General features: G+C 34.8%; 1 protein-coding gene across 1 annotated transcript; it reads right to left on the reverse strand.

Annotated features, from left to right (window-relative positions):
- Positions 1–548: 548 nt before the first annotated feature.
- Positions 549–25949, reverse strand: CCNC (cyclin C). The gene is made up of 12 exons (XM_074187235.1): positions 25811–25949; positions 22014–22120; positions 20030–20114; positions 19733–19802; positions 18084–18135; positions 15787–15842; positions 14728–14763; positions 13967–14058; positions 13218–13285; positions 8383–8462; positions 7367–7485; positions 549–5253 (listed from the first exon to the last, which is right to left on the reverse strand). The coding sequence occupies exons 1-12, from the start codon at positions 25840–25842 to the stop codon at positions 5199–5201; spliced, it is 852 nt and encodes a 283-aa protein (XP_074043336.1). The 5' UTR covers positions 25843–25949; the 3' UTR covers positions 549–5198.
- Positions 25950–27258: the final 1309 nt, after the last annotated feature.

Raw genomic sequence — 27258 nt, forward strand, 5'->3', positions numbered from 1 at the left:
CTAAGTAATGTGTCTGAGGCTGGATTTGAACTCAGATCTTCCTGACTCCAAAGTCCATGCTCTATCCACTGTGCCAACTACTTGGCCCATCAATGAAAATAATTATAAAATATTTAGCTACCAGTCTGAAAGAGTGTTTGGAATATAATATTTCTAAAAGGGAAAGTATATGTGAGCTTACAGGCAAGAGTAATACCCCTCAAAACTAAGTATAATGTTACACGGGGACAAATTGGTCTTTAATGAAATAAAGGACTTACAAGCATTCTTGATGAAAAGTTTGGAATGGTGTGGAAATTTCAAAGTTCTAACCCCCCCCCCCCAAAACAGAGGAAACCAAAAAGATAAACAAAAATGTACATCCTGAGGGACAAAACAAGAATGAATATATATATATACATATATATACATATATACATATATACATATATATATATATATATTTAGTTTTTTCCCAAGGCAAACGGGGTTAAGTGGCTTGCCCAAGGCCACACAGCTAGGTCATTATTAAGTGTTTAAGACCGGATTTGAACCAAGGTACTCATGACTCAAGGGCTGGTGCTTTATCCACTGTGCCACCTAGCCGCCCCGGGAGCTTAATTAGAAAGGAAAGAGAAGAAAGAAGGAATATTGGAGGTAGAGTGAATCAAGGGTAAGTCCTAAGCAAAAACACTAGTTTCTCTAGCTCTTTGTTAGAATACTTTTTCTCTAGGTTTTCATGGCTGTCCTCTTTTGGTTTTCCCAATTTGATCATTCTTCAAGTTTCCTCTGTAGAATATTTATTCATGTTCTGCTCACTACTGCCTCTGTCTTTGGCTCTTTTATCTCTCTATACTCCCACTTGAGCTTATCATTTCCCATGTGTTGTTACCATCTCTATGCAAATGATTTTCAGTTCTATATCTCCAGCCTTTGTCTCTCTTCCGGGTTTTAGTTCCACATCTATAATTGTTTAGAGCTGGATATCCAATTGTCAATTAAATTTCACTATGTCCAAGGCAGAATTCAGCATACTCTCCTTACCCTTAACTCTCCTCTTTTCTGAATTCTATTATAGTCAAGGGCACTACCAATTTTTCAGTCACTCAAGTTCAAAACCTGTGCCATTCGCAATTCCTCTTTTGTTCACATATTCAATTAGTTGCCAAATTATGCAGTTTCTTTCTCCTTCATATCTATTGCATATGACCCTACATATCAATCAAAAAAAAAAAACTACAACCCTAAGTCTGACCTTCATCATCTCTTTTCCAAGATACTGCATGGCATATAATTGGTCTCCTTTACTCCAGTCTTTTCTTCTAATTCATTCTATTTATCTTTCAAAATTATTTTCCTATGACCAAGGTTTCCTATTCAGGATCAAATATTAAGTCCTTTGGCATTTAAAATTCTTCAAAACTCTATTTTTTTCCATTCTGATCTCCTCTGTGCACTCTATGGTTCAGTCATATTGTTCTATTTGCTGTATCTTGAACACATCTCTTCCATTTAAAACCACACGCCTGGTTGTTCCTGATGTTTTCCCTGTCAACCTGATTCTTATAATCTCTGGTGTCTGTTAAGATTGAATTCCAGAGCAAATCTCAACTTTCCTAGTCTAACTTCTAGAGCCATCCCCTCTAAGGTTACCTTCCATGTCTCCTTTATCAAGCATGCTCTGATTTAATATATTCCCCCATTAGAAAATGTTTTTATTTTGTATCCCCCCCGAAGTATTTAGCACATTGTTTGATATTTAATGTGTTTAATTAACATAGGTTTGTTAGCTGAGGAAAGGTTTTGTATAGGAGATAGCACTTGAATCTTTAAAGAAGCAGTATTTTAAGAGATGGAAGTGAGGATGCCATACATGCCAGTTATAAAGGACAGGTAATACAAAGACCTCGGGAAGGAAAAAAAAAAGGGGGGGGGAAACAGTCATTTTTAAAATACCTGCTATATGTTAGGTATTATGTTAATTGCCTTACAAATATCTCATTTGTTTTCCATAACAACCTCTTGTATTTCACTTGAGGAAATGGAGTCATAGAGATTAAGTAATTTGCTCAGGGTCCCCCAGTTAGTGTCTGAGGTCAGATTGAAACTCATTTTCCTAACTTGTGACCTAGTGCTCTCTCCAGTGTGCCACCCAGAATGAATATAGAATGTGAAGTTTGTTGTCGAGTCCTTTTAATTGTGGCCAACTCTCCATGACCTCATTTGGGTTTGCCATTTCCTTCACCAGCTCATTTTGATGTGTCCTTTGTTCTCAAAGACCATAACATCAGGAAGTGATGCCACAGCAAATGTCTCCAGAATAATTTCGGTCTAGTGGCTAGATATGAATCAGGACAACTGGAAATTGCCCTGGATATGAGGCAATCAGGGTTAAGTGAATTGCCCAAGGTCACACAGCTATTAAGTGTCAAGTATCTGAAGCTAGATTTGAACTCAGATCCTCCTGACTTCAAGATGCTCTGTTCACTATACCACCTAGCTCTTCTTCCAGTTTTCATTTTACAAAAGAAGAAACTGAGACAAATGGGTGACTTGCCCAGGATCACACAGGTAGTGTCTGAAACCAAATATGGGGGTACTAGGGATTGGAATGAAGAGGAAGATTCAACCAGAAAAAATGAGTACAGCCACTATATTTAAAAAATTTTCCCTCTATAGTACTAAACGGACCTTATTTTGATTTCTTGCATCCCTATGAGTTAAAGCTGAAAGGGACCTGTTGCAGTAGATCGGAGATGATCAAATTTAGGAAGAAAAGTGATTTTATTTTTTCATTTGTTAAAAGTTTGATTGGCATAGCACTGAATAAGTGTTATCATATTGGCTTAATCTGCCCATCAGCAATTAATATCTCCTATTATTTGGATGTATACTGTAATTTATGATTCCTGTGTGTGCATGGTGCTGTACATGCACCTCTTAACAGGTAGACTTTATAGCATTTTATATTATCTATGGTTACTTTAAATGGTATTTCTCTATCTCTTCCTGCTAGAAGCTCTTCCATACCAAAAGTGATGATTTTGTGTAGGTTTATTTTCGATTAGCTTTTTTGTTGACTCCCTAGGATTCTCTAAGCTTTATTATCTGCAAAAAGTAATTGTTTCCTTTGCTTATATTTACTCCCTCTCCGTCTGTTATTATTACAGGTAGCATCTTAGCATATTGAATAGGGATGGTGTAATGTAAATTCTTATGCTTTTTTCTTAGGAAAGGTTCTCCAGTTTTTGCTAATTCTTTGTTTTAAATAGAGAATACTTAAAACCTTGACCTTGAGAAAAGATTTCTGTGCTTTTTTAATTTTTTTTTAAACAAGAATGGGTGGTATATCTCGTCAAAAGCCTTTTCTGCATTTATTGATATAATCATTATTTTTGTAGTTTTTATTAATATGAACAATAATGTTTTTAGTTTTCCTAATATGTACCAACTCTGTGTTCCTGGTATAAATTCTGCCTGGTCATAGTTTAATACTTGTGCTGTTAATATAATCTTCTTGCTAATATTTTATTTTAAATCTTCACAACAATTTTCATTAGAGATACTGGTTTATAATTTTCTCTGTTGGTTTAGGTTTCAGGACTACTAGAAGGAATTGGTAGGTCCCCTTCATTTCCTACATTTTCAAACAGTTTAGAACTGGAATTGCTCTTTGAATGTTTAATAGGACTTGCTTGTAAATTTAATATTTTAGTCATATGATGAAAAGACAGGACTCATTGGCAAAAACTCCAATGCTGGGAATGATTGAAGGTGAAAGAAAAAGAGAATGGCAGAGAATGAGATAGTGTCATTGAAACAAACATGAACTTCAGACAGATAGTGATAGTGGAGGACAGAAGGACCTAATATGCTATGATCCATGGTGTCAAGAAGAATCAGATATAATTAAACAACAAACAAATAACAATAATTTAATAGATTCAAAAAGGAAGATAGGCAATTCTACAAAGAATATAAAATTCAATACTCACAAAGCACCTGAAGAACTTGCTTTTATTGTTCCAAATTTATATTAGGAAGTCAACATTTAATTTTATAATCCATTGACCATAAATTGTTTATAAAATGTTAAAATCCTTAAGTTGTACATTAATGTCCTATGTACCACCCTCTTTCAAGTCTGAAGAAAATTATTATTGAGTTCCATAGTCAGCAGTCTCACTGACAACACTTTCTCTGAAGTCCAATACTTAGTTTAGAATTAATAATGGCCAGTATCAAACTGGCGTGAAACCTGATTGTATTCCTGGCTCAGGAAAACCTGTTGTAAGTAATCTAAATCCTTAGTGGAAAAACAAAAAATAAAATCACAAAGTAAATTCCTTTTTAGATAAAATGAATTAACTTCCCACCTAAAGATAAAATGAACTTTTATATATTTTGTTCAGATTATGGTGGGTTTTCTCAACTATTGTTTTACTTTCAAAATACCTGATTAAATTGTTACTTGCAAATAATTTACATATGGATTTTTAAAAAAGTTTTCCCAGCAATCAAAATGGTTAAGGAAATCACACAACATTAAAAATTGTGAAAGTACACTGTACATATTGCACCTTTCTGCAAAGCTGGGCAACTATTTCCCATGGCAAAAAACTACTGAATAAAGTATGTCTTGTATGTATAGGTACTTAATTTTCCCCCCTGAAAATGTCAATGAAGCTATCAAAAATCAGGATTTAATGGATTTCATTAAGAATTGTTTCTTATAATTTAAGAAGAAAATTCTCAGATATTGAATAATTGATGCACAATCTTCTTTCAAAGATGAAAAAGGTTCTTAAATTATGCACCATTTTTCTTGGTTACTTTATGTTTTCCCTCCCTTAATCCCAAATTTATTAACTGTAATTTTAATCTAAATGCAAACAAGGAAACCCTCTTGAAATAGCTATTCAATTTGAAGTATCTATTTGTAGCTACCTGTTTGTACTTTAATTAACTTACAGAAAGGTCTGCAATCAAAAGGGTCTTAATTTTTTCTAGAGCCATAGTGAACAAAAAACTTTTAAAGAAATCTATTTAAACTATTTTGCAAAAATAAAAACACTTCCCAAAATGCTTGACAGAAACAAGCTATTCATTCTCATTTGTGTTCCACTGAAGATATTATTGAAACCCGTTCATTTCTTTAGCACAGCAAAAACACCAATGTTTTATTCCAAATAGTCCATTCTGAAGGTCCTCGGAATGTTTTAAGATTGGCTGTAGCTAGAATTTTGACTTCCATTTGGACCCTGTTCTCCTTCACTGTTCAAGTAGAGAGAAATAGATTTTTAAAAATTTAATAAAAACAGTTTGATAAATACATTTGTAAAAGGCTATTGTTGCTATAACCCTACAAGACAATTTTAGGCAATATCATTAAAAATTCAGGTAGTCAGTTTTTGTTCTCAGGTTTTTACCTACAAGACAAATTTGGTAGTCAAATTAAAAAATGAAAATTAATTTTAGTTTCATCATGTTATGTATCCATCAAATATGGAATGGTCCTGGAAAAAGTTTTCTTTAAAAGTTCATTACTGTCAATCAAATCTTATTCCCACAAACCAACATTACAAAAAACATGACATGAGTTTGTACAGACAAATGTATTTAGAAACACAAGCAAATCACATTTAATAATGAGGTAAAATTTTTTATAAATTACCATAGTCAAAATAAAAACACTGCAAATATCAAAAACTGTAGCAGAAAGATTATTACCTCGTCACTATCTTGATACTTAAAGACCCTATTATTAGTGAAATATCAAATAATTTTTATAATAAATAAAACTAACCGGTAGCTGTTTGATGACTTCTTTTTTTGGACAGCTCCTTGTATAATTTACCTCTTCCTAAAATTTTTAACATTCATATTTGCAATCATCAGTAAGGACTTGCAAAACTGTCATGTAATACAGTAACAATACTGTCATTTAATTGTTTTCTCATTACCTGACAAAGTGTTATAGTTTCTTTACTTTTTTCTCTGTTCAACCATACCTATATAACTGGTTCCTTATTTATTAACATAGTCTGTTTTCCTGGGACTACCTGCAACACCATTTATGATGCACTTCAAGCTTTCTGTTGGCAATGCTTTCTGAATTTGAATGATTTTAATTGGGGGAAAGCTAAAAGTATTTCAACACATTTAGGCAATTCATTTTCAAGATTCCATTTAATTGACCATTTTAATTTCATCACATCCATGATACATTGTTATCAGGAATCTCTAACTGTAATGTTGTCATCAGTCATTTCCTGACATACCTGTAGGTGGGTTCTTGCTTTCTTTTTTGCAAGCCAGTGGGGTTAAGTGACTTGCCCAAGGTCACACAGGTAGGCAATTATTAAGTGTCTGAGGCCACATTTGAACTCAAGCCCTCCTGACTCCAGGGCCGGTGCTCTATCCACTGAGTCATATAGGTGGGTTCTTTATGATTCATGCTTTGAAGGTGACACATCTTGAATTATAGGCTAAGTCAAACCATCACAACTTTAGGGAGGTAGTCTGTCTTTAGTTTCAGATAAATCACTTGGCTTTACTAGATGGCAAGGGATACTGTTAAGGATGAACAATATTTTTGGCAAGAATAATTTGGTCACATTATGTTTCAAAAGCAGAGGGAAAATATTTGTATTCAACTAAGACTTGTCTTACTATTACATCTGAAGCAGGTTAGATTTTGAAAATCACTTTGTAGCCCTGGGCAAGGTATGCCAGGAAGGGCTGTTATAAAAGCAGTTTGGAGCTATGAATAAATAGCACCAAAGAATAAGGGAATAAGAATACCGTCAGTCATGTGCATTCAAAACTACCACTATGTTAAATTTAGAAATGTATTAAGTGATGTGGGAAAAAGAAAAACGAGTGCCCTTGTCTTTAAAGTTATTTTTTCTAGCACAACATGATATTTACAATTCAATTCTATTATTAAGTGTTTCCTAGGCAGCACTGTGCAAGTAGATTCAAAGTTTAAATAAGCACTGTTGTTAACTTCATGTAGAAAATAAAAGTGTAATCAAAGCATTTGTGAAATCCAAGGTAGAGATTATAACTGATAGGAGTGTCAAAGTTTCTCAAATAGATCAAATTAACTATTTAAAATTCCTGTTAAGCTCAAAGTGATGTAGCCGTATTTCTACAATATCACTATTGTGTCTAAAATGAAATTTAAAAATAACAAGATTATTAATGTATCTGATAAATATGAATTGAGTGATTAAAAAAACAATTCTTACCAGTCACATAGGGGAATTTTTAAATTTAATTAAAAACAAATAACAAAAATTATTCAATATAATCTATCATAATTATAATGATATATGTAACAGTTTATATAAAATGAAACCAGTGATTAAATTTTACAACATACCTGTTTGGAGGTGGTTTTGGTTTAGGCATCTTACTAAGGATAGTTGCCATCTCTTTTCTTTCATCAAAATTCTTCCACTGCTCATACAATTTTAAAATAACCCTGATTATTTCCAAAATCTGAAAAAAATTCCAAGATAGATTACTCAATAGCTATAGTTGTGCATCTGGCAGAACACAGTTAAAAAAAAGATGCAATTTTTGCTTCTTATTGAGATGAACTGTTAGAATGAGGGTCAGCAAAACTTAAAACATTTGAAAGTTTTCTTTTAATAACTACTGACAGGTTACTCCCTCTTTCCCCCAAGACTAAACTACAGCAATTATTTCTTGTTCACCTCCATCTACTTAAGTACCAAATCTACCAGAAAAGGCATCGTACTTTTCTACTGTAGTCCTTATAGTCTCAAACCACTTAAATGAAAAACAAAGAAATAACCAAGCAGGCTCTGATTTAATTTCTTAATCCTCTTAATGATCACTGACCCAAAGCTTCACATTGTCATTCTTGTCTGAATAACTAAATTCTTAAAATAGCATTATAAATTCCTTTGATTCTGCTACCTATCCAAATTTATAATGGAGTCATTCATTCACACATAAATATAAAACATTCAATTATCACATTATAGAATCATTTTTTTGGTGTGTTCTAAATTTCTATTTCTTGAAGTTTTTAGCTAATAATCTTTAAAAAAAAATTTTAAATTTATTTGTTTTTCCAACTACATACAATGTTAGTTTTTACCAATCATGTTTTTGCAAGGTTTTGAATTTTACATTTTTCTCCCTTCCTTCCCTCCCCACTCCCCCTGACAAAAAGCAATCTAATATAGACTCTTAATTTATAACCATGCTAAAGAGAGATCCATATTGATCATGTTGTAAGAAGAATCAAATCCAAATGGAAGGAAAAAAACCCCAATCTTTTTATTGAAGATGTTTCAGAAAGATAACAGCTCAATATGCTAAATAAATAAAACATGAATCACAGGGAAAGGAATGCTATTACTTTACCTTCTCCATATCAACAGAAAGCTCAGCAAACCACTGTCGAGCATCCTTCTGTTGTACAACACAGGCTACATGCAGACAAGCTGGAAAAGAGAGGGAAAAGATTTTTTAAAAACTGTATATATGGGGTTGCTAGGTGGCACAGTGGACAGAGCACTGGTCCTGGAGTCAGGAGGACTGAATTCAAATCCAACCTTAAGATACTTAATACTTAAGTTGTATGACTTTGGGCAAAACACTTAACCCCACTGCCTTGCAAAAACCAAAAAAAAAAAAAAGAAAAAAAAAGAAAAGAAAAAACCACGTACAAAATACATGGTCTTACAAACATAAATGAGGTTTATCTTATATACTTTCTTTTTGTTTCTTTAAATATCTTTACTTAAAATTAGTACAAGATACCACAATACCTAGGAGTTATGGACTTTTCCTTGATGTAAATGCACAATTAATTGAGTGAAAGATGTTAATCTTCATTAAGTGATAAGGACATTTGGTATGGTTTGTAGTTTAGTCCTTATATTAAAAAACAACAACATTGTACTAAGAGGTAGGGGCCCTCAACCTCAGTTCACCTCAAAAAGCTGTGTAACCTTGGTCAAATTACTGATATTATGAGAAGGAAATGACAAAATACTCCAGTATCTTTGTCATGAAAATCTCAAATGGGGACTTGAAGAGTTGGACACAACTGTAATGACTAAACAACAGTAACAACAATAAGAAAAAGAGCTTGTTTCCTTTTCTATAAAATGGGGATAATTCTCTGCCTGTTTCTATTTCTTTTTTATCATGCTTTCTTTTTAAAAAAATTTATTTTTTTTCTTTTCTTTTTTTAATTTTAGAAAGGTTTTATTTATTTTGAGTTTTACAATTTCCCCCCAATCTTGCTTCCCTCCCCGTGCAGAAGGCAGTTGTTAATCTTTACATCATTCCCATAGTATGTATGCACTGATCTAAGTTGAATGTGATGAAAGAGAAATCATATCCTTAAGGAAGAAACATAGTAAGAGATATAGCAGAATTACATAATAAGACAATTTTTTTTTTAAATTAAAGGTACATAGAAAGTCTTTGGTCTTTGTTCAAACTCCACAGATCTTTCTCAGATACAGATGGCATTCTCCATCACAGATATCCTGAAATTTTGCCTGTTGGTATGAGCAAGTCCATTAAGGTTGATCAATACTCCCATGTTGCTGTTAGGGTGTACAATGTTCTTCTGGTTCTGCTCACCTCACTCAGAATACTTATATACTTTCTAATAACACCTCTCAAAAATAAATTAACACATTATGAGTCCTATCTCTCCTAAACAGACATATTAATTAATCCATAAATTTGGTCTATTTTAGCTATCATGACAAAATGAATCATTGAGCCAAGCTAAGGGAATAGCAAAGGGCAAAGTCTTGCTCCTCAGCATTCTGTATTATTCATGATGTCTGTTACAAGAGGAAGACTGAAAAATGAAATAGAATATAAGGTTACCTAGCCCCCAGAAAAATGTAGTACAGATGACAGTCACTTGCTTATTGAAATCCAAGAATGACTTTCCAAATGCAATGACCTTAAATCTAATTAAATCTATTAAATCTAATAGTCAAGAAATTAATGTTTCAACCTGTTTTGGATACATCAATCAAAAAAGTTCCCTTTGGTTTCTTCCAAGTTATTAAAAAAAATCTATGTAAGTATCACATAATAAACACAAGGCATACATTAATAGACTAGTGTAGTAACAATAAAAATAAAGTTTGCCTAACATATTTAATGATAAGCATTGAAGCTGGTAGGTTAAGATGAGAGACAGGTGGGCTCAAAGACAAAATTTACTGATTTAATTATAGTTATGGCTAAGTCTTGATACTCTGAACTCAAGTATCTAAAGGACATGTATCTCTGGTCTGGTGGTGCCCAGATGGTTGCCACAGTAAAAGGGAAGGTAAGGGAATAATTATTTAAATAGTGCCTACATGATGTGCCAGGTACTATGCTGTTCCCTCCCCCACTCCTCCTCTTTAAATCTTAATAGTACTTTATTTTTTCCAATTACATGCAAAGATAGTTTTCAGTATTCATTTTTGTAAAAATTTCTCCCTCCCCTGTCCTTTCACCCCCCCACTTCAAGACAGCAAGCAATCTAATATACATTCAGTCATACTGTGAAAGAACTAGAACAAAAGGGGAAAACAATGAGAAAAAAAAGAAACTTAAAAAAAAAGAAAAATTAGTATGCATTCAGACTCCATAAATCTTTCTCTGGGTATGGATGGCTTTTTCCATCACAGTTCTTTAAGATTTATCTTTGATCACTGTATTGCTAAGAAGAGTTAGGTCTATGTAACTGATAATCACCCAAGGTTGCTCTCAATGTGCACAATGTTCTCCTAGTTCTGCTCACTTCATTCAGTATCAGTTCATGTAATTCTTTAAGTTCTTAAGTTTTTTCTTTTAAAAAAATAAATACCCTTTTATTTGAACCACCTAACAACCTAGGAGGTAGTTGCAATTACTATCCCTATTTACAGATGAGGAAACTAAAGCAAACAGATTAAGTGACAACCAACAGCACACAGTGAGTGACTTGAGGCTTCATCTGAATTTAGTCCTAGAGAGACTCAATAACCAATGATCTGTTCATGGCACCACTGCACTACCTCTGGAGGCCAGCATCAAGGGAGACAGATCTAAATGGTGATTTGTTCATTGTTTAATGTTCAGATGAACAAAGGAATAGAAAGAAGGGATTAAATCTTTGGGAATAGGAGATTTTCTCAGGTCAAATCTGGGCAATGGTTAACTATAAATAAGACACATTGAATCAAATTTGGCTTAAGGAGCTTTTCCTATGAAGAGAATCAACTTTAATCAAAGGTTTAAAACTTAATGGATTAAAAAAGGGAGGGGGCAATTTTTGGAAGTGAAACAGATACATTAATACATTAATTTTGCAAGCTATGAAATGGTCCCAGAACCTTGGAAAACAATTTAGAATTATGCCTCAAAGTTACTAAATCAAAGTTACTTAAATTATGCATACCCCCTTTCACCCAGTGAAACTTATATTTTCACAAAGAAATAAAAAACAATTTTTAAAAAGGGCTAATATATATATATGTAAATATTTATAGCAACTTTTTGTTATAGCAGGGGAATGAAAAATATGGAGACCCTTATCAATTTGGGAAAGACTAAACAAGTCATGATGTATAATATAATTGAACTTTATTGCATCCTAAGAAGTGATGAAAGAGGCAATTGTAAAGAAACATAGATCAGAGTTGTATGAAATGATACATAGTAAAGTGAGCAGAATCAGGAGAAAAGTTTACAACATTGTAAAGAAAAATAATTTAGGAAAACTTAAGGACTCTGATCAACACAATGATTAACTATGATCCCAGAATACTGATGATGAAGCATACTGCCCACTTTCTGAAGGCTTGATGAATTCAAGATACAGAATGAGACACATATTTGGACAATATGGGTATTTGTTTTGTTATAAGTTATGTTTTTTCTCTCCCCCCCCGAATTTAAAAATTCAGAGGACTGAGCCAAGATGACAAACTAAAAGAAAGCAATATAGCTCAGCTCCCTCTCCGACTATTCCAGGAACAATCTAAGAATCTTAGAAGAATATCAAACTATTAATGATTAAAATTCAAAGGAGAAATTCCAGTGGGTCATCTTTCCAACCTAAGATCACAAATTCAATCTACAAATCAGTGAACAGGCAGAAACTGTAGTAGGGGGTGGGTCAGATCATGGATTCAGTACCCAGAGCTCTGAGTGAAGCCTGCAATATGGGGATACAGCTGATCTTGAACTCAGCTTCAGGCCCAAGAAGGCAGCACAAAGTCTTCCAGAGCAGCTAAGGTCACAAGATTCAGTCCCCAGATCTCCTGATAAACTAGCAACATGATGACCAGAGTGGGTTAATGGGAGAAAATAAAGAAAAAGAACTATTATGATTCCTGGGATACCCAAGATTCAAACTGAGAAAAGAAAAATAATTCCCAAACACTTTTAAGTAAAGTCTCAAAAAATGCATAGGGTGGCCAAAAACGAAGGTAATAACAAAAGAATTTTAAATGATTCCATGAGATAACAAGAAATTATTTAAGTCAAAAGACTGAAGAAATTAAAAACTGGCTTGCAAAACAGATCGAGATGAGCTAATTTTACAACTGGACTACCTGAAAGTCATGACCAAAAAAATGTCTAGACATCACATTTTAAGAAATTATGGAAGAAAACTGCCCAAATCTCTTAGAACAGAATTTGTTACCTTCTGAAACAGCTCCAAAATGAGAAATCCCAAGAATGTCACAGTCAAAACCCAAAAGTTTAAAGGTTTAAAAGTTATTTTTGTAAGCAGACAGAAAAGAGTTCATGACCAGGACTATATATGATGGAGTATCTATCACTATAAAAAGTGAAAAGCAAGATATTCCCAAAGGCAAAAAACGAAATCTCAATGAGTCTTAAATGAAATAGAAGTCTTTCAAGTATTCCAGGCACTGAGTAGAAACTCTGAAATGCAAACAGGAATAAAGAGAAACATTAAAAAATGAATAAGAGGGGGCAAGCTAGACTGCACAGTGGATAGAGCAGCGGCCCTATAGTCAGGGAGACCTGATAATTGCCTAGCTGTGTTACCTTGGGCAAGTCACTCAACCTAACTGCCTTGCAAAAATGAAAATAAAAAGGTAAAAGGTACGAGTGAGCAATCATAAGGAACTGACAAGGATGAATGATTTACATTTCTGATATGTGAAATGTCATATAAATTGATTCACCACAAAATAAACCAATAAACTTCTCTTACATACCTAAAGCTATCATGAAAGGAGGATACAGCAGGCAAAGATCTGTTCTGTAGGTATCATTGACAATCCTCCTATACAAACAAACATAAATCAGTTATTACTGAAAATAGAAAGGCAAATATGGTTTGTACATTTCCTTTCAAAGAGGACTTTATTTCATCTTCCTATATACAATTGAGTATCCTTTCTAAATGAAGTTTCAGACAAAGAAAATGTATGTTGGAGTTATAGAGATAAGAAGATGTCACTTCAACAGTACACTTAATGACTAAATTTAGGTCCAGGTAAAAGGCTTTTTTTTTTTAATCCATAAAATATAGAATTTAAAAAATACACTATAAATATGTGTACATACACACATATATGTGTAGTTTTTATACACAAAAAATCAAATAGTGATATTTACAAATAATTATTACACAGGTTTTAGATATAACTCTAAAAATGCTCTTATTATCTGACAGGTAATTTTAGTTTTATAGTGTTGAAAAGGTAGTTATATATTTAATAGGAACAATTAACATATATTAACATTAGAGATAATTAAAATTACTTCTCTTTTTAGCATGTGTTTAAATACTAGTAAAGGTCATCTAACAACCATAATACATTGAAATTAAACAAGTAATTAATTTCATTCATATAGGAACATTTTGCTAACTTTGTAAAAACAAACAAAACACAAAATAGGCTGTTATTAACCTTCCTATCTAATCATATGTTACACTATTGATAACTTCTGTTCTAATTACCATGCAAGGGGAAGTAACATGTCTTCTTGGCCCATGTCCTGCACATACTGGAGCAAAGGTCTATAAGGATGATACACTATCAAGCAACAATCCTAGAAACAGTTTGAAAAATATGTGTACGTATAGTCAGATTTATTACAACATAAAAACATACCAAAACCCACTTGTATCCTGAATTTTAAAAAATGAATTTGGGATTTCTCTAAGTCACACTTGCTTCCCTTTAAGTCTCAAAAATCAGAGCATGTCGGCTCTAAGCTCTGCTATAATAGTGAAGGTAGTACTCTCTCTGGAATATACCTTGGTAAATCGGTTGGCAGCCAGTCAGCATCCATTCCCTTAGAGACTCAAAGTGTCACATCTGCAACACACTAAAATCTCTTATTAGCCTAGTAAGCCATAATTCCCAACTGGAGGAACAGAATTCTACCAAGACACAATCTATCTTTAAATGACACCACACATGTACTCAAAATTGTGCAAATAATCTCAGTGGTTTAATTTCTTCACTGGTTTGATTTTCATTCTTTTATTGTCAGTGAAAATAGTGCAAATTTTTTTTCCCCAGTTTATCTAAGAAATACAAATTAAGAACATTTTGTCTCCAGAGATGTGGGTTGCGGTGCTACCAGGTTACTCTATCTTTGCTACCATAGATCATTTGGGGCTTTTATAACCTCTTAAAATTTAGATTCCCCTATCAAGCTGCCTTTGAAACTTTTAATTCTTTTATTATTAGGGGGAAAAATATAAGCACTTACCATTAGTTCTAAAAGGTAGAATTCACATTCTAATATCTGTTTAAAAAAATAGGATTTTTATCAAATTTTCACAAGAGCATAAATTAGATATAGCATGTCTACTTCATCTTTAGAAATAGTTTATGGACTATACATTATTACACAAAACTGAAAAAATGAAGAAATAAGGTTATGATTATGCTTTCCGATTATGCTTATAAAGTATTTCAGTCTTCATGAAATGCTTTCTTATAAAATACGTCTGTAAAATAGTCTGTCCTATAGGTTTTTTTCATACTTTAAAAATGTTATATGCAGGGTTTTACATATTCTCAATAAACCTGTGTGCCCAAGGTATCCTGAAATACCACAATCCTTCTTAAATTAATTCATTATTATGAATTGACAATTAACAACGTTTCAAATGTTCCACATGAAACTGTAAAAGGGAATACTAAAAATGAAATGAAAAGGAACCAGCTATTAACCTAACCTCCAAACACCCATGATTTCATCAGTATAGATATTTCTTCCACAAATGTCTTCCACGGAAGACAATCTTTACCAGTTGCTGCAGCCAAAAAAAAAAATCTATCACCTGATAGCTATTCAATTTCTAGTGAAATCTACGTTCAAATTCAGTTAGGTTTGTTTTTGGTAACAGATATACATTCCACTGGTAGTGTGTATTCAAAACTTTTCAAATCCAGCAGGACCTGCAAGAGTTTATACTCTTTATATATAAAAATTCAGATTCATGCCATGTAGAGACATGTAGCAGGTGAAATCTACAGAGTAGATGAAATCTTGCTTAGGGGCTAAAACGATGGCTAGATAGTCAAATTTATATGAATTCATTTTTCAGACAATGAATATGGAAAAAATTATAAAAGTATTCACAAGGCTAATTATTTATTGTCTTGAAATTTTTTATGTGGTAGAAATTCTTCAATTTAAACTCAGACTTTTATAGTTTTACACTTCTTAGAACTGTTTTGTCTATGAGAAAGATAGTTATTCTAGCACTAATGGCTTTAATATGATTCTGATATGTATTCTTACTTTATATAGTATACTTACATGGTTCATCCTATAAGGGAATTCCTTTGGAAAGGCATATGAAAATCTAGTTTTTACTGCAGAAAACAAACAAACACCAACTTAAACTGGGATAGTATTAAATTAAAATTGAACCAAAAGTTCTTTAAGACACTGGAATGAGCAAAGGCATTTCAGAGCAAAAAGAACTAAATGGTTCAGTCTACTTGTGCCTGGAAGGAGAATTAAACTCAATTTCTATATTATGCAAATTCATAGACTATTAAATAATACAAATTTTGTGAAATTCAAAGACTTAGTTAAAATTCTAAACGATCATTTCCTTCAATTTTTTTACAAGCTTCCTCATGTAACATTCTGCTTGAAATTCATGGTAAATTTTAAAAATACTACATCTAATGATTCCATAGACCTTAGACAAATAGCTTAAACTCCCTGGGCCACAGTTCTTTCATCTGTGAAACACTGGAATCAAATTAGATGATCTTTAAGCTTTAAAAGTCTAAAACTTGAGTATTCAATGATTTATCAAAATGAATGGAAATACTCTGAATTTTTATATATTTATTGATAATTATAACATTCCTACAGGTCATCCACCATAATTAAATATTTCTTATAGGCAAATTCAGAACTTCTTGTTATGGGAAGTGAGCCTGGGAAATGCACAATCATTAATCTGTCATTAAATTATAATATCTTATAAAATTAACACATAAGATTCTTAAAACAAAAGTGATATTTCTTCTAATAACATTTTAGTATTAAAACTTCTCAATCTTCTTTAATAATGTTACTCCAGAATTTAATAAACTTTAGTTTTTGGTATTAGAAATATAAACATTACTGATTTCACAGCCAACGTGCTCTACCCTAATATTTTGTTTTGTTCTCTGCAAGGCAATGGGGTTAAGTGACTTGCCCAAGGCCACACAGCTAGGTAATTATTAAGTGTCTGAGGTCACATTTGAACTTAGGTCCTTCTGACTCCAGGGCCGGTGCTCTATCTACTGTGCTACCTAGTTGCCCCTCTACACTAATATTTTAAAAATAGGATTTTCCAGATGATTATTCAATGATCTAATAACATATGAAACAGAAACTGAAGAATTAAGCCATGTCTGATATCTCAAAATTCTGCTGCTAAACTAAATAGTTAATCACCTTCCTAATGATGAAATCAAAATTAGTCTTCTAACTTCTATGTACTGGTCCTAGTTCTGCTTTTTCAGAGACAAGCAGAACACATCTGTTTTCTTCTACTGTAACAGATAATAATAATAATAATAATAATTATAAATATATTATTATATATTTAAAAACTACCATTTATATAGCACCAGATGTTGCGTTCCATATTTATCTTATTTTATTCTCACAACTCTGAGAAGCAGTGCTATATGTTCCATCTTAAGCTTCTCCAGGCTGAACACCACCAATTTCTGAAATGGTTTTCAGATGTCTTAGCAAATAGTTCCATAATTATCTTGGTTGTCTTCCTCAGGACAAACCGTATTACTGTTTTTTTCTATCCTGTGCCCAGGATGCAACAGATGTAATCTGATCAAGGCAGAGGAAAGAGGGACTATTACTTCTATGAAGATGAATACTATTATCTCTAATAATGTCATTTAATGTTTTTTGAATCAAACAAAACTCTTTCTTAAATAGATTTTGAAATAAAGAAATGATCCTAAAATATGGAGATTAGTTTGTCTACTAATGGGTCTTCAAAAAAAAATCCTCTTTCTGTTTCTCCTTGAGAACACACCAGGCCAAGAGACTGTTATGACCTCTAATCAAAGGGCAATCGGCTAAATAACTGAAAAAATTTCTGTTACTTTTGGTTGTTTGACTAAAAGGTATGTGGTAAGCTTTGGAAGAGTTATTAATTCCCTAAGAAAAACTAACATCACAGTATCTGAAGAAAAATAGTATATCATATCCTTAAAGAAAAATACAAGATGATAATTTTTATGAACCAAGCTTTCTCTTAAATCAAATTCAGCTTCTTTGAATTGAGTTTTGTTGGGCCAAAAAAATTGTGTGTCATTTTTTATCTTGTCCAATTCTATCCAAAATATTGTCACTGAGATAATACTAAAGAGTAAAATAAACAAAAAAAATATTTATTTAAAAAAAAATTTATCAATGGCTAAAATAAAAAATACTTCTTTGTAAAAGCAGGAGACTTATAGTAACCCATTAATATCTCCAAACCTTAATGTGTGACAGTGCCCCATAAAATGAAGAAGAATTAGATCCTCTAAGTCTTTCTTGAGAAGTAGCTTCTTGGCAGATTTTTTTTTTGTACTTACATACAGAAGTAGCAGCAGAAATCAACCTTGTATTTGAAACTACTCCAAATTCCTTTAAGAAAAAAATGTCAAAGTGATTAGCACATATGTAAGAGGTCTGATAAAAGGCCATTTTTTTCCATTCTCTTAATACATTTAGATATCTCAGAAATGTACTATTCTTTATTTTTTTTTATTTTAAACTTTGAAGTAGTTATCATGAATCTTCACATGGCATTCAGTATCCATACTTATATAAAAGTTATATAATTCAAACAAAAATTATATTTAAATATTGTCTAAAGACACAAATTAGGATGAAACCATGTTCTTTTACATGGAATTGCAATGTTATTTTAACAAACAGCAAGACAATATATGCCTCTATTTCTGTGAAAGTTTTGAATTTTTTTTCTTGGTTGAAATAAATATCAAATATTTCTCTTATAGAATACTTAATAAGTATTATTTAATAATAATACTTGAGAAACTTTAAAGAGGATAGCACTTTATATATCCAATCTCAAGTAAATTTATAATTAATATCCCCTCCAAACAGATGAAATATATAGAAGTGCCTAGTCCAAGATAATCCAGGTTCTATTTCCAGAGATGTCACTGAATAGGTCTTGGCTCCTGTTTCTTTTTGATGCTAGGTAAGCTACATTCTAATAAGTGGAATGTTCTTTGAATGATTTAAGAATAAAACTAATATGTAATCCAGATTCAACAAAAGCCTAAATAACTCAATGCTACTTCATCGATCTATACTATCTATATTATCACATTCTTTTCTCAAATGAACAGCATGAAGTGCTAGTATTCATTTTGGCTATCATATACATTTCTTAGATAATTTACTGAATATAATGGCCAGTATACACTCAACTCTAGCAAGAAGGCCAAGATAGAAACTTTTGCTCATTCTAAGTCACAGAAGACTGTACCTATTGTACTTATACAACTATCAGAAATTAGACATAGTAGCCATAGTAGACATAGAAATTATCTTATGGTGTAGAAAAAAGTTAATCTCTCAGTCATATTGGTTGTATGTGAATATATATATATGTGTGTGTGTGTGTGTGTGTGTGTATGTTCATAAAGTAAAGAAACAGTTCCATAATAAAATCTAAAGACTATATTTTTGGCAGAATTTTCATAATAAAATGAAAATAGTCTTAACAAAAGAGATTTAATAAACATAATTTTGGGTTTTTTTTTAGGTTTTTTGTAAGGCAAACGGGGTTAAGTGGCTTGCCCAAGGCCACACAGCTAGGCAATTATTAAGCATCTGAGACCGGATTTGAACCCAGGTACTCCTGACTCCAGGGCCAGTGCTTTATCCACTACGCCACCTAGCCGCCCTAATAAACATAATTTAAAGTCCTCAAGTGATATTATGAGATGGTGTAGATTAAGAAAAAAAATTCCATTATGGTTTTTCACATTGTGTTAGAAGTAAAGTTCCATGTAGTGAATTTTGAAGATGGCAAATAATGTCCTTTTTTTAACTAAATAATTATGTTGAAGGGCTACAATGTAACAAAGATATTTCACATGGCTTCTCCAGAAATGAATAAACCCAACCAAAAAGCTATAAAATGTAAAATATTTTCTGTTATAGTTCAAGTGGAAATTTACTAACATAAAATTAAAATACTTCATACCTCTACTTTGGATGCCAAAAATACGCATGTAGGTGCCATTAATACAGGATCTATACTTTTCAAGGAATATCTAAAATGTCAATCAGAGATATACATTATTCATAGAAAAACCCATGTACTATAAAATCAAAGACTATACTAGAAAAAAAATCAAGGGGTTTATTTCAGAATTGTAAAATTACTTAATATTAAATCTCAACAACATTAGAGACTAGTGTCTGAAGGTGATTTACAAAATTCTTATTAATCTATGTGGAAAAAAAAGTCCTATTAAGGTAACAAAATAAATACTCCTACCTGGCATAGAACCTTTTGAAATAGACCGTAGCAGTGGCAATAACTTGCTGTCTTAATTTAAGATGTTCACCTAATGCTTGAATAACTTTAAGAAAAAATAAAAAAAAAAGAATTATTACATGGTAATGACATAGCACATTTAAAAAATGATTCAAGAGCGGTTTTAAATCATAGCTACAATCATTTTAAAACCAAAGAGAATGCTTATTCTTCCTGGAGAGTTCTGCTCTTACCAAAGTAGAGTAACTGTGATCACTCCAGTACATAAAAGTTCTATATTAATATAAACTTAACAACAACTTATTAACTAGCAAATCAACGTACTAAAGTATTTTTTACAAGGAAAACAACTATAGGGGCTTGGGGAATTTAACATTTTCAAATTGCATTCATAGCTCCAAATGAATTAATAACAATGTATATTTAACTTTAGAAGGTACTTCCAATAATTGTGAGGGAGGTGAGTCTTAGAGAGGGTTAGCGATTTTTCCCTAAACATTGGAGCAAAAATTTAAACCCAGGGCTCCTGATTTCACTGCAACCTCAACATAATATTAAAAACTGAATAAACTACTGTGAAGAAATTGTTTAAATTAAAAATCAATGAAAATAATTATGTGATATGTTTTTAAATAATCAAGAGAATGTTGTTCCAAAAATTGTATTTATTTTGTCTACTGACAAGTAGTGGGAGACCAAAAGAAACTCCTAGTGTCTCCAAAGGAAAATAATTTTCAGCAGGTCAACAAAACACCCTAGTAGTTCTTATGAAACCTCAAAGTAATTCATACATTTGTTTACATATATGTTATATAGGCATCAGTCAAGAGAGAGTAAAGAGTAAGCAGATAAATAAGGCAAATGGTATTATATATTTTGGGAAGATAAGCTCTATTCTAGAACACAAATAATACTAGAAGAGCAGGGTAGGCCAAGACCTCTGATTGATGTGCCATGTTTGAGTCCCCACATTAGCTCATAATGCCTGAGTCCATCCCAAATAGTATTTTACATTCAATTGCATTACCCATGACTATGTTAGGGGATACTGATGAATATAAAGTCCCAGAGTTGTTCTGCATGATACTTCAGAGGCAAGAAGTAGGTAGGCAAAGAGAAAGCAGACTTGGAACCAGGTCAGAAAAGACAGAATCCTTTCTGACACTTTCAGATAAGGTTGTTAAATCACTTTTTTTTTGTCCATATATGTTGCTTTCCTTATCCCTTTTTTCTTAGAAAAAAACTACATCAGAGGTAATCTGTAGCTAGAATTAGACTTTTCAATAGCAAATTCAGAGTTCAAATCAGTTCTAGACTTATATCCTTCATTATGGCAGTTAGAAAAATGAAAAGCCAATACTGAGATTATCTAGATTATCTGTTCCAAAATTTAGTAGTTGTTTCTTGTAATCAGTGAAGGGTGAGAAGGCAACAACTCTGATTGGCACAATAGAGGTGCTGACCATACATCAATATTTTGGGTTGTACAGATAAAATGTGAAATTCAGTAGCTAAGGAATCTGCAAACAGTCTTTTGATAGAATGTGGCGATTCTTTTTGAAGCTTTCAAATCAATCTGGTTTGCTTTTAGCATGTTACAAAGATGCAACACTGACATAATATTAGTTTTAATGAAGTTACTGTTTTGGAAAGTTACTACTTTGTAAAGTTTTTATATAGGAATAACTATACTTTGCTGCATATATTTTGGAGCCTGGGTATGACAAACAAATATATACATAGGATGAGAGCTGTTCTACAGGGATAAACCATTTAAAGATTATTTTTGAAGTATGGGTTATAAAACAAAACAAAAAATTCAATTCAGAAAAATTTAAAATTATGAAAAGAACTATAACTATATGCTACAAATACATAAATAAAAATTGTAAGTATGGCCTGAATTTTAAGAAATTTAAGAATTTTTAAAAATATCTAAAATTGAGATATCTTTATTAAGATGAAATTGAAAATAATTTTCTACCATTTGTAAAAAATATCTGCAGTTTCCAATATTCTTCTTCTGAGAGAAACTTTAAGTCCTTCTGGCGTTCCTTCAACAGATCTTGTTTATCCAAAATCCATTGTAAACTAAAAAACAAAACATTAAAACATGCTAGTGAACATCTACTAAGTCAGTCAAAAATAACATTTTGAAATTGAACACATTACTAGTATTTTCTGAAGCACACTTTTTTCACAATATGGCTAATATGGAAATGTTTAACATAGTTGTACATGTATAATCTCTATCAGATTATTTGACATCAAGAAGAGGAAGGAGGGGAAGAGAAAAATGTGAAACTCAAAATCTCACAAATAAAAAGACTGCTGAAAACCATTGTTACATGTAATTGGAAAAAAAAAGAAAAAATCATCCAAAAAAAGGGACAATATTTATCCTCGCTAATCTTTATCTTATAAAATTTCCCCTAAGTGAGTTAGGAAGACAGAAGTTCGAATCCAGCCTCAGACATTTGACTCTTACTAGGTTTATGACTTCGGGCAAGTCACTTAAACCTGAATGCCTCACATTAAGGGATATCTCTAGTCATCCTGATTCAAATCTGGCCACCGGACCCAGATGGCTCCAGAGGAGAAAGTGAGGCAGGTGACATAGCACAATACCTCCTCACTCAAATCCAGTTCACATGCTTGTCATGGTGTCATCTCCCTGATGTCATGGTCTTTTTCAAAAATGAAGGTCAAGGGGGCGGCTAGGTGGCACAGGGCATAAAGCACCAGCCCTGGAGTCAGGAGTACCTGGGTTCAAATTCAGTCTCAGACATTTAATAATTACCTAGCTGTGTGGCCTTGGGTAAGCCACTTAACCCCATTTGCCTTGCAAAAAAAAAAAAACCTAAAAAAAATGAAGGTCAAACATTATAACTATTTATAGTTGAATTGTTTAAATCTTGTTTCTACCCTCTATCCCTACTTACCCTCCTTAAAGATTCTCATCATACTGACAGAGATAAAAAGTTGGTTTTTTTTTTTTAAACTCACCATACTAGCTTAGATTTAAAGCTGAAAGGGATCTCAGAAGTCGTTATGTACACATTTTATAGAGGAGGAAACTGAAACAACCCATGGTATTGAGTGACTTATTAAAAGTCACACAGAATAGCAAGTAGTGAAACTTGAATTCATTGACTCTTAAATCTGTCATACTGGTTTTTTTTTTTAGGAAAGATTTATTTTGAATTTTACAATTTTTCTCCTAATCTTGCTCCCCACCCACCACAGAAGGCAGTTTGTTAGTCTTTACATTGTTTCCATGGTATACCCTGATCTAAGTTGAATGTGATAAGAGAGAAAAATCATATCCTTAAGGAAGAAACATAAAGTACGAGATATATAGCAGAATTACATAATAATATAACTTTTTTTTAAAATTAAAAGTAATAGTCTTTGGCCTTTGTTCAAATTCCACAATCCTTTCTCAGGATACAGATGGCCCACTGTCTTTCAATCAAAAAGTTGGCTCTCTAAGAAGGTCTATGGTTACAGCTATGTACAAATATGAAACTGACGATGCCATAACAGCTCAAGCTTGATCTTTAATCGATCACATTTTAAAGGAACTTTATAACATTCTATATTCTGTGTGATTTTTTTCAATATAAAAGTCTGAAATATAGTTCAAGGAAATATAAACATCTAAACTTCTTTTTGGTTAACTTGTCAAATACAGCACCACTATTTTTTTGTTTTTGTAAGGCAATGGGGTTAAGTGACTTGCCCAAGGTCACATAGCTAGATAATTATTAAGTGTCTGAGGCTGGATTTGAATTCAGGTCCTCCTAACTCCAGGGCCAGCACTCTATCCACTGTGCCATCTAGCTGCCCCAGCACCACTATTTTTAATAGCTACTTACAAGCTCTACAATTGAAATAAGTAATAATTTTCTATTTAAAAAAAATCTCAGTTATTCCTTTTTGTCTTTTGTTCAGTCATGTCAGATTCTTCTGAGACCCCTTTTGGGGTTTTCTTGGAAAAGATATTAGTTGTCATTTCCATCTCCAGCTCATTTACAGATGACGAAAATGAGGCAAGTAAGGTTAAGTGACTTAACCAAGGGTCATTCAGTTAGTATTTGAGGCCTTTGTGACTGATCCCTGTGCTCTAGCCACCGTGACACTTAGCTGCCCCAAGAACTTTGCAGGCTCTGCATGTGAGATAGTTACCTTCCATTCTAAAACAAACAAAAAAAAAAACCCAGTATAAATCATTCCTTCATACCTTTCATACAACATTAACATTTGCAGGAGTACTGCTTTTCTCTGGCAACTAATATTGTTTTATTATGTATGGTACCAACTAGTTCTTCAAAGTTTATATCTAAAGAAAAACAAAAAAAGCCCCAAATCTATAAAAACTCACTTCTCTATTTCCTATACCTTGAAAATATTTACTCATTCCTTAGAAAAATATTTCAGTGAACAAAAAAACAAATTTTGAAGTTCTTAATCAGATGTAGAGCTTCTGTAATACCATTCTCTGCTGTAGAATGGCTTTATATAAACAAATTTTCCAAAATCCTTTTTCACTTCTTTATGATACAGGGGTTAAACTGGAGGGGAGAGCTCTGAGTGATGATGCTCAATAATCATTCAGTTTTCTAACTTATAAAAATTGTTTCTCCTCTTGCCTTTTTAAATTTCATAATTATATACTTGTATACCATTGCATTCTCTTCATCAGCGACAAAACTTAGCAACAAAGAGCTATAAGATACACACACACACACACATACACACACACACATATATATATATATATAGTCTGTCAATGTACAGAAGGCCAGCATATATATACATATACAAAAGTTATCTATGCAGATGGGCCAGTCTGCCTAAGGTTCTTGTGAAAAGGACAAGTTTTTTTTAAGGCCTTTTTTGCAAGGCAAATGGGGTTAAGTGGCTTACCCAAGGCCACACAGCTAGGTAATTATTAAGTGTCTAAGGCTGGATTTGAACTCAGGTCCTCCTGACTCCAGGGTGGGTGCTCTATCCACTATGCCACTCAGCTGCCCCGCCACAAGGTTTTTAATTCTTGCTTTGTCATATAGTGGACGTGTGGCTCTGGGTAAGTTTCTTCAAGTTTTTGTGGAAGCATCCTCATCTGTGCTTGCCAGCCAGGTGGAAGGGGTCTCTATACGTGTGATTTATCACCATAAAATAATCAAGTATGGAATTCCTGGTGTGGAAACTCCCTCCAAAGATAATCGCTAGTATTTTCTAAGTTTTGAGAATTGCCTGGGGTGACTGAAACTATTTTCTGCACCGCTGGATTGTTCCCTCGCAGGACCCCAACCCTGGGGCTTGCAGCCTTCAGTCTACGCCGATCTTCCCCCTGGCAGGAACGCCCTGGGACGTGCAGGTATAGCAATGCTTTTGTAAACAGCAAAGGGCTACAGCATCCGGGGAGACAAAGACCTCAGCGCCCAGGTGTAGCCTGATGTAGGTGTCACAGGAAGCCGGAGTCTCGGTTCACAGTTTCCAGGAAGCAACATCGGAGCAGGGTCGGGACCCCCCCCCCCCCGGACTGCTCGGGATGACAAAGGGCGGGACCCCGCAGGCCTGCCCCGTCGCGGGCGGTGCCCGGGCTCCCCGATCCCTCCGCTGCCCACCCAGCAGGGCCGGGCTCCTCCTCCGCCATCCCGCCGCGCCGCTCCCGGCCCCTGCCCCGAGGGACCCCAGCAGGGCTGGGGGGTGCGGAGGGCGGGAGAAGCCGCAGGCCCCGGCTCGCCGCAGGGCAGGGGGCGAGGGGTCACTTACTAGTGGGAGCTCTGCCAGAAGTTCCCTGCCATGGAGAGAAGCTTCCCCGGGGTGAAGAGCACCAGGCGACCGAGCGACCATAGACCCCGCCAGCGCCCGGCCGGCCGGCCCCGCTCCGCTCGGCTCGGCGGCGGCGGCGGCGGCGGCGGCGGCGGCGGGAGCGAAAGGAAGGGGAGCGCACCCGTCCCCCTCCGGGCCGCCCGGCAACACGCTACCGCACAAAGCCGTTCCCACAGACACAAGTTCCGGTCCGGCCGGGAGACGCAGGAGCCAGAGCCCGAGACGGAGAAGGCGAGGGGGCGGGACCGGCGGGGAAGGTGCCGGAGCTCTCGTGGGCCGAGCTGCCGGGGCAGGTCTCGCGAGGGACCGCGGATCCGGGGCCGCCCCGGCTAGCGCGCATTGCGCAGGCGTCCCCTCCCTGCCTCTCTCCGCCTTCTTTTTCCCCTCCTGGCCCCGCCCTCGCGCTCGCTTTCGCGCCTGCGCTCGAGCGTCCTTCACCTCGGCTCGGTGTGTAAGAGCCGGCGCTGTGCCCACTTGCCCAGCAAAGCAGCAAAGTTTGGGTTCCCTCCACGTGCTAATTGAAATAGTATTCCCCGGGATTGGAGCAGAGGAAAGCGAAGGGTTCCTTGGACACCGTGGTGCCCAAAAGTAAGCTCGTGTGAGGACGCTCCCCCCAGCCCCATGTTGGGTGCTGGGACACCTGAGGCAAAGCTTAATGGTTTTAAACTTGAAGGGACCTCGGAGGTCGCGGGTCCAGCTTTCCCGCCCTCCCTTTTCATCTGTGACATGGGAAAATCGGAGGCCCAGTGAGGTTAAGGGGCTTGGCCACGGTCATGGAACTAGTCAATGGCAGAGGTGGCCTTGGAGCTTGATCCGACTCCTTCGGGGCTCCTCCGTTCCTTTAGGTTCAACAAGGACCGGCCGGGCCCCCGAGCATCGTGAAAAGGGCCGGATTCCTCCAGAAGACAACTTAGCTCTGCTAGGGAGGTGGGCTGGGGAGTCTAGCTGGCCAACAACAGTTACTCAGTGCTAAGTAGCAGAGATACAAAGAAGGGTGGACAACCGGGTCCCTAAGAGACCTTAGCCCTAGGGAGGTGGGCTGGGGAGTCTAGCTGGCCAACTACTATTCAGTGCTAAGTACCAGAGATACAAAGAAGGGTGGACAACCGGGTCCCTAAGAGAACTTAGCCCTAGGGAGGTGGGCTGGGGAGTCTAGCTGGCCAACTACTACTCAGTGCTAAGTAGCAGAGATACAAAGAAGGGTGGACAACCGGGTCCCTAAGAGAACTTAGCCCTAGGGAAGTGGGCTGGGGAGTCTAGTTGGCCAGCTACTACTCAGTGCTAAGTAGCAGAGATACAAAGAAGGGTGGACAACTGGGTCCCTAGCTACTACTCAGTGCTAAGTAGCAGAGATACAAAGAAGGGTGGACAACTGGGTCCCTAAGAGA

This window comes from Macrotis lagotis, chromosome 5, assembly GCF_037893015.1.
Source record: "Macrotis lagotis isolate mMagLag1 chromosome 5, bilby.v1.9.chrom.fasta, whole genome shotgun sequence".
In the NCBI taxonomy this organism is placed as follows: domain Eukaryota; kingdom Metazoa; phylum Chordata; class Mammalia; order Peramelemorphia; family Peramelidae; genus Macrotis; species Macrotis lagotis.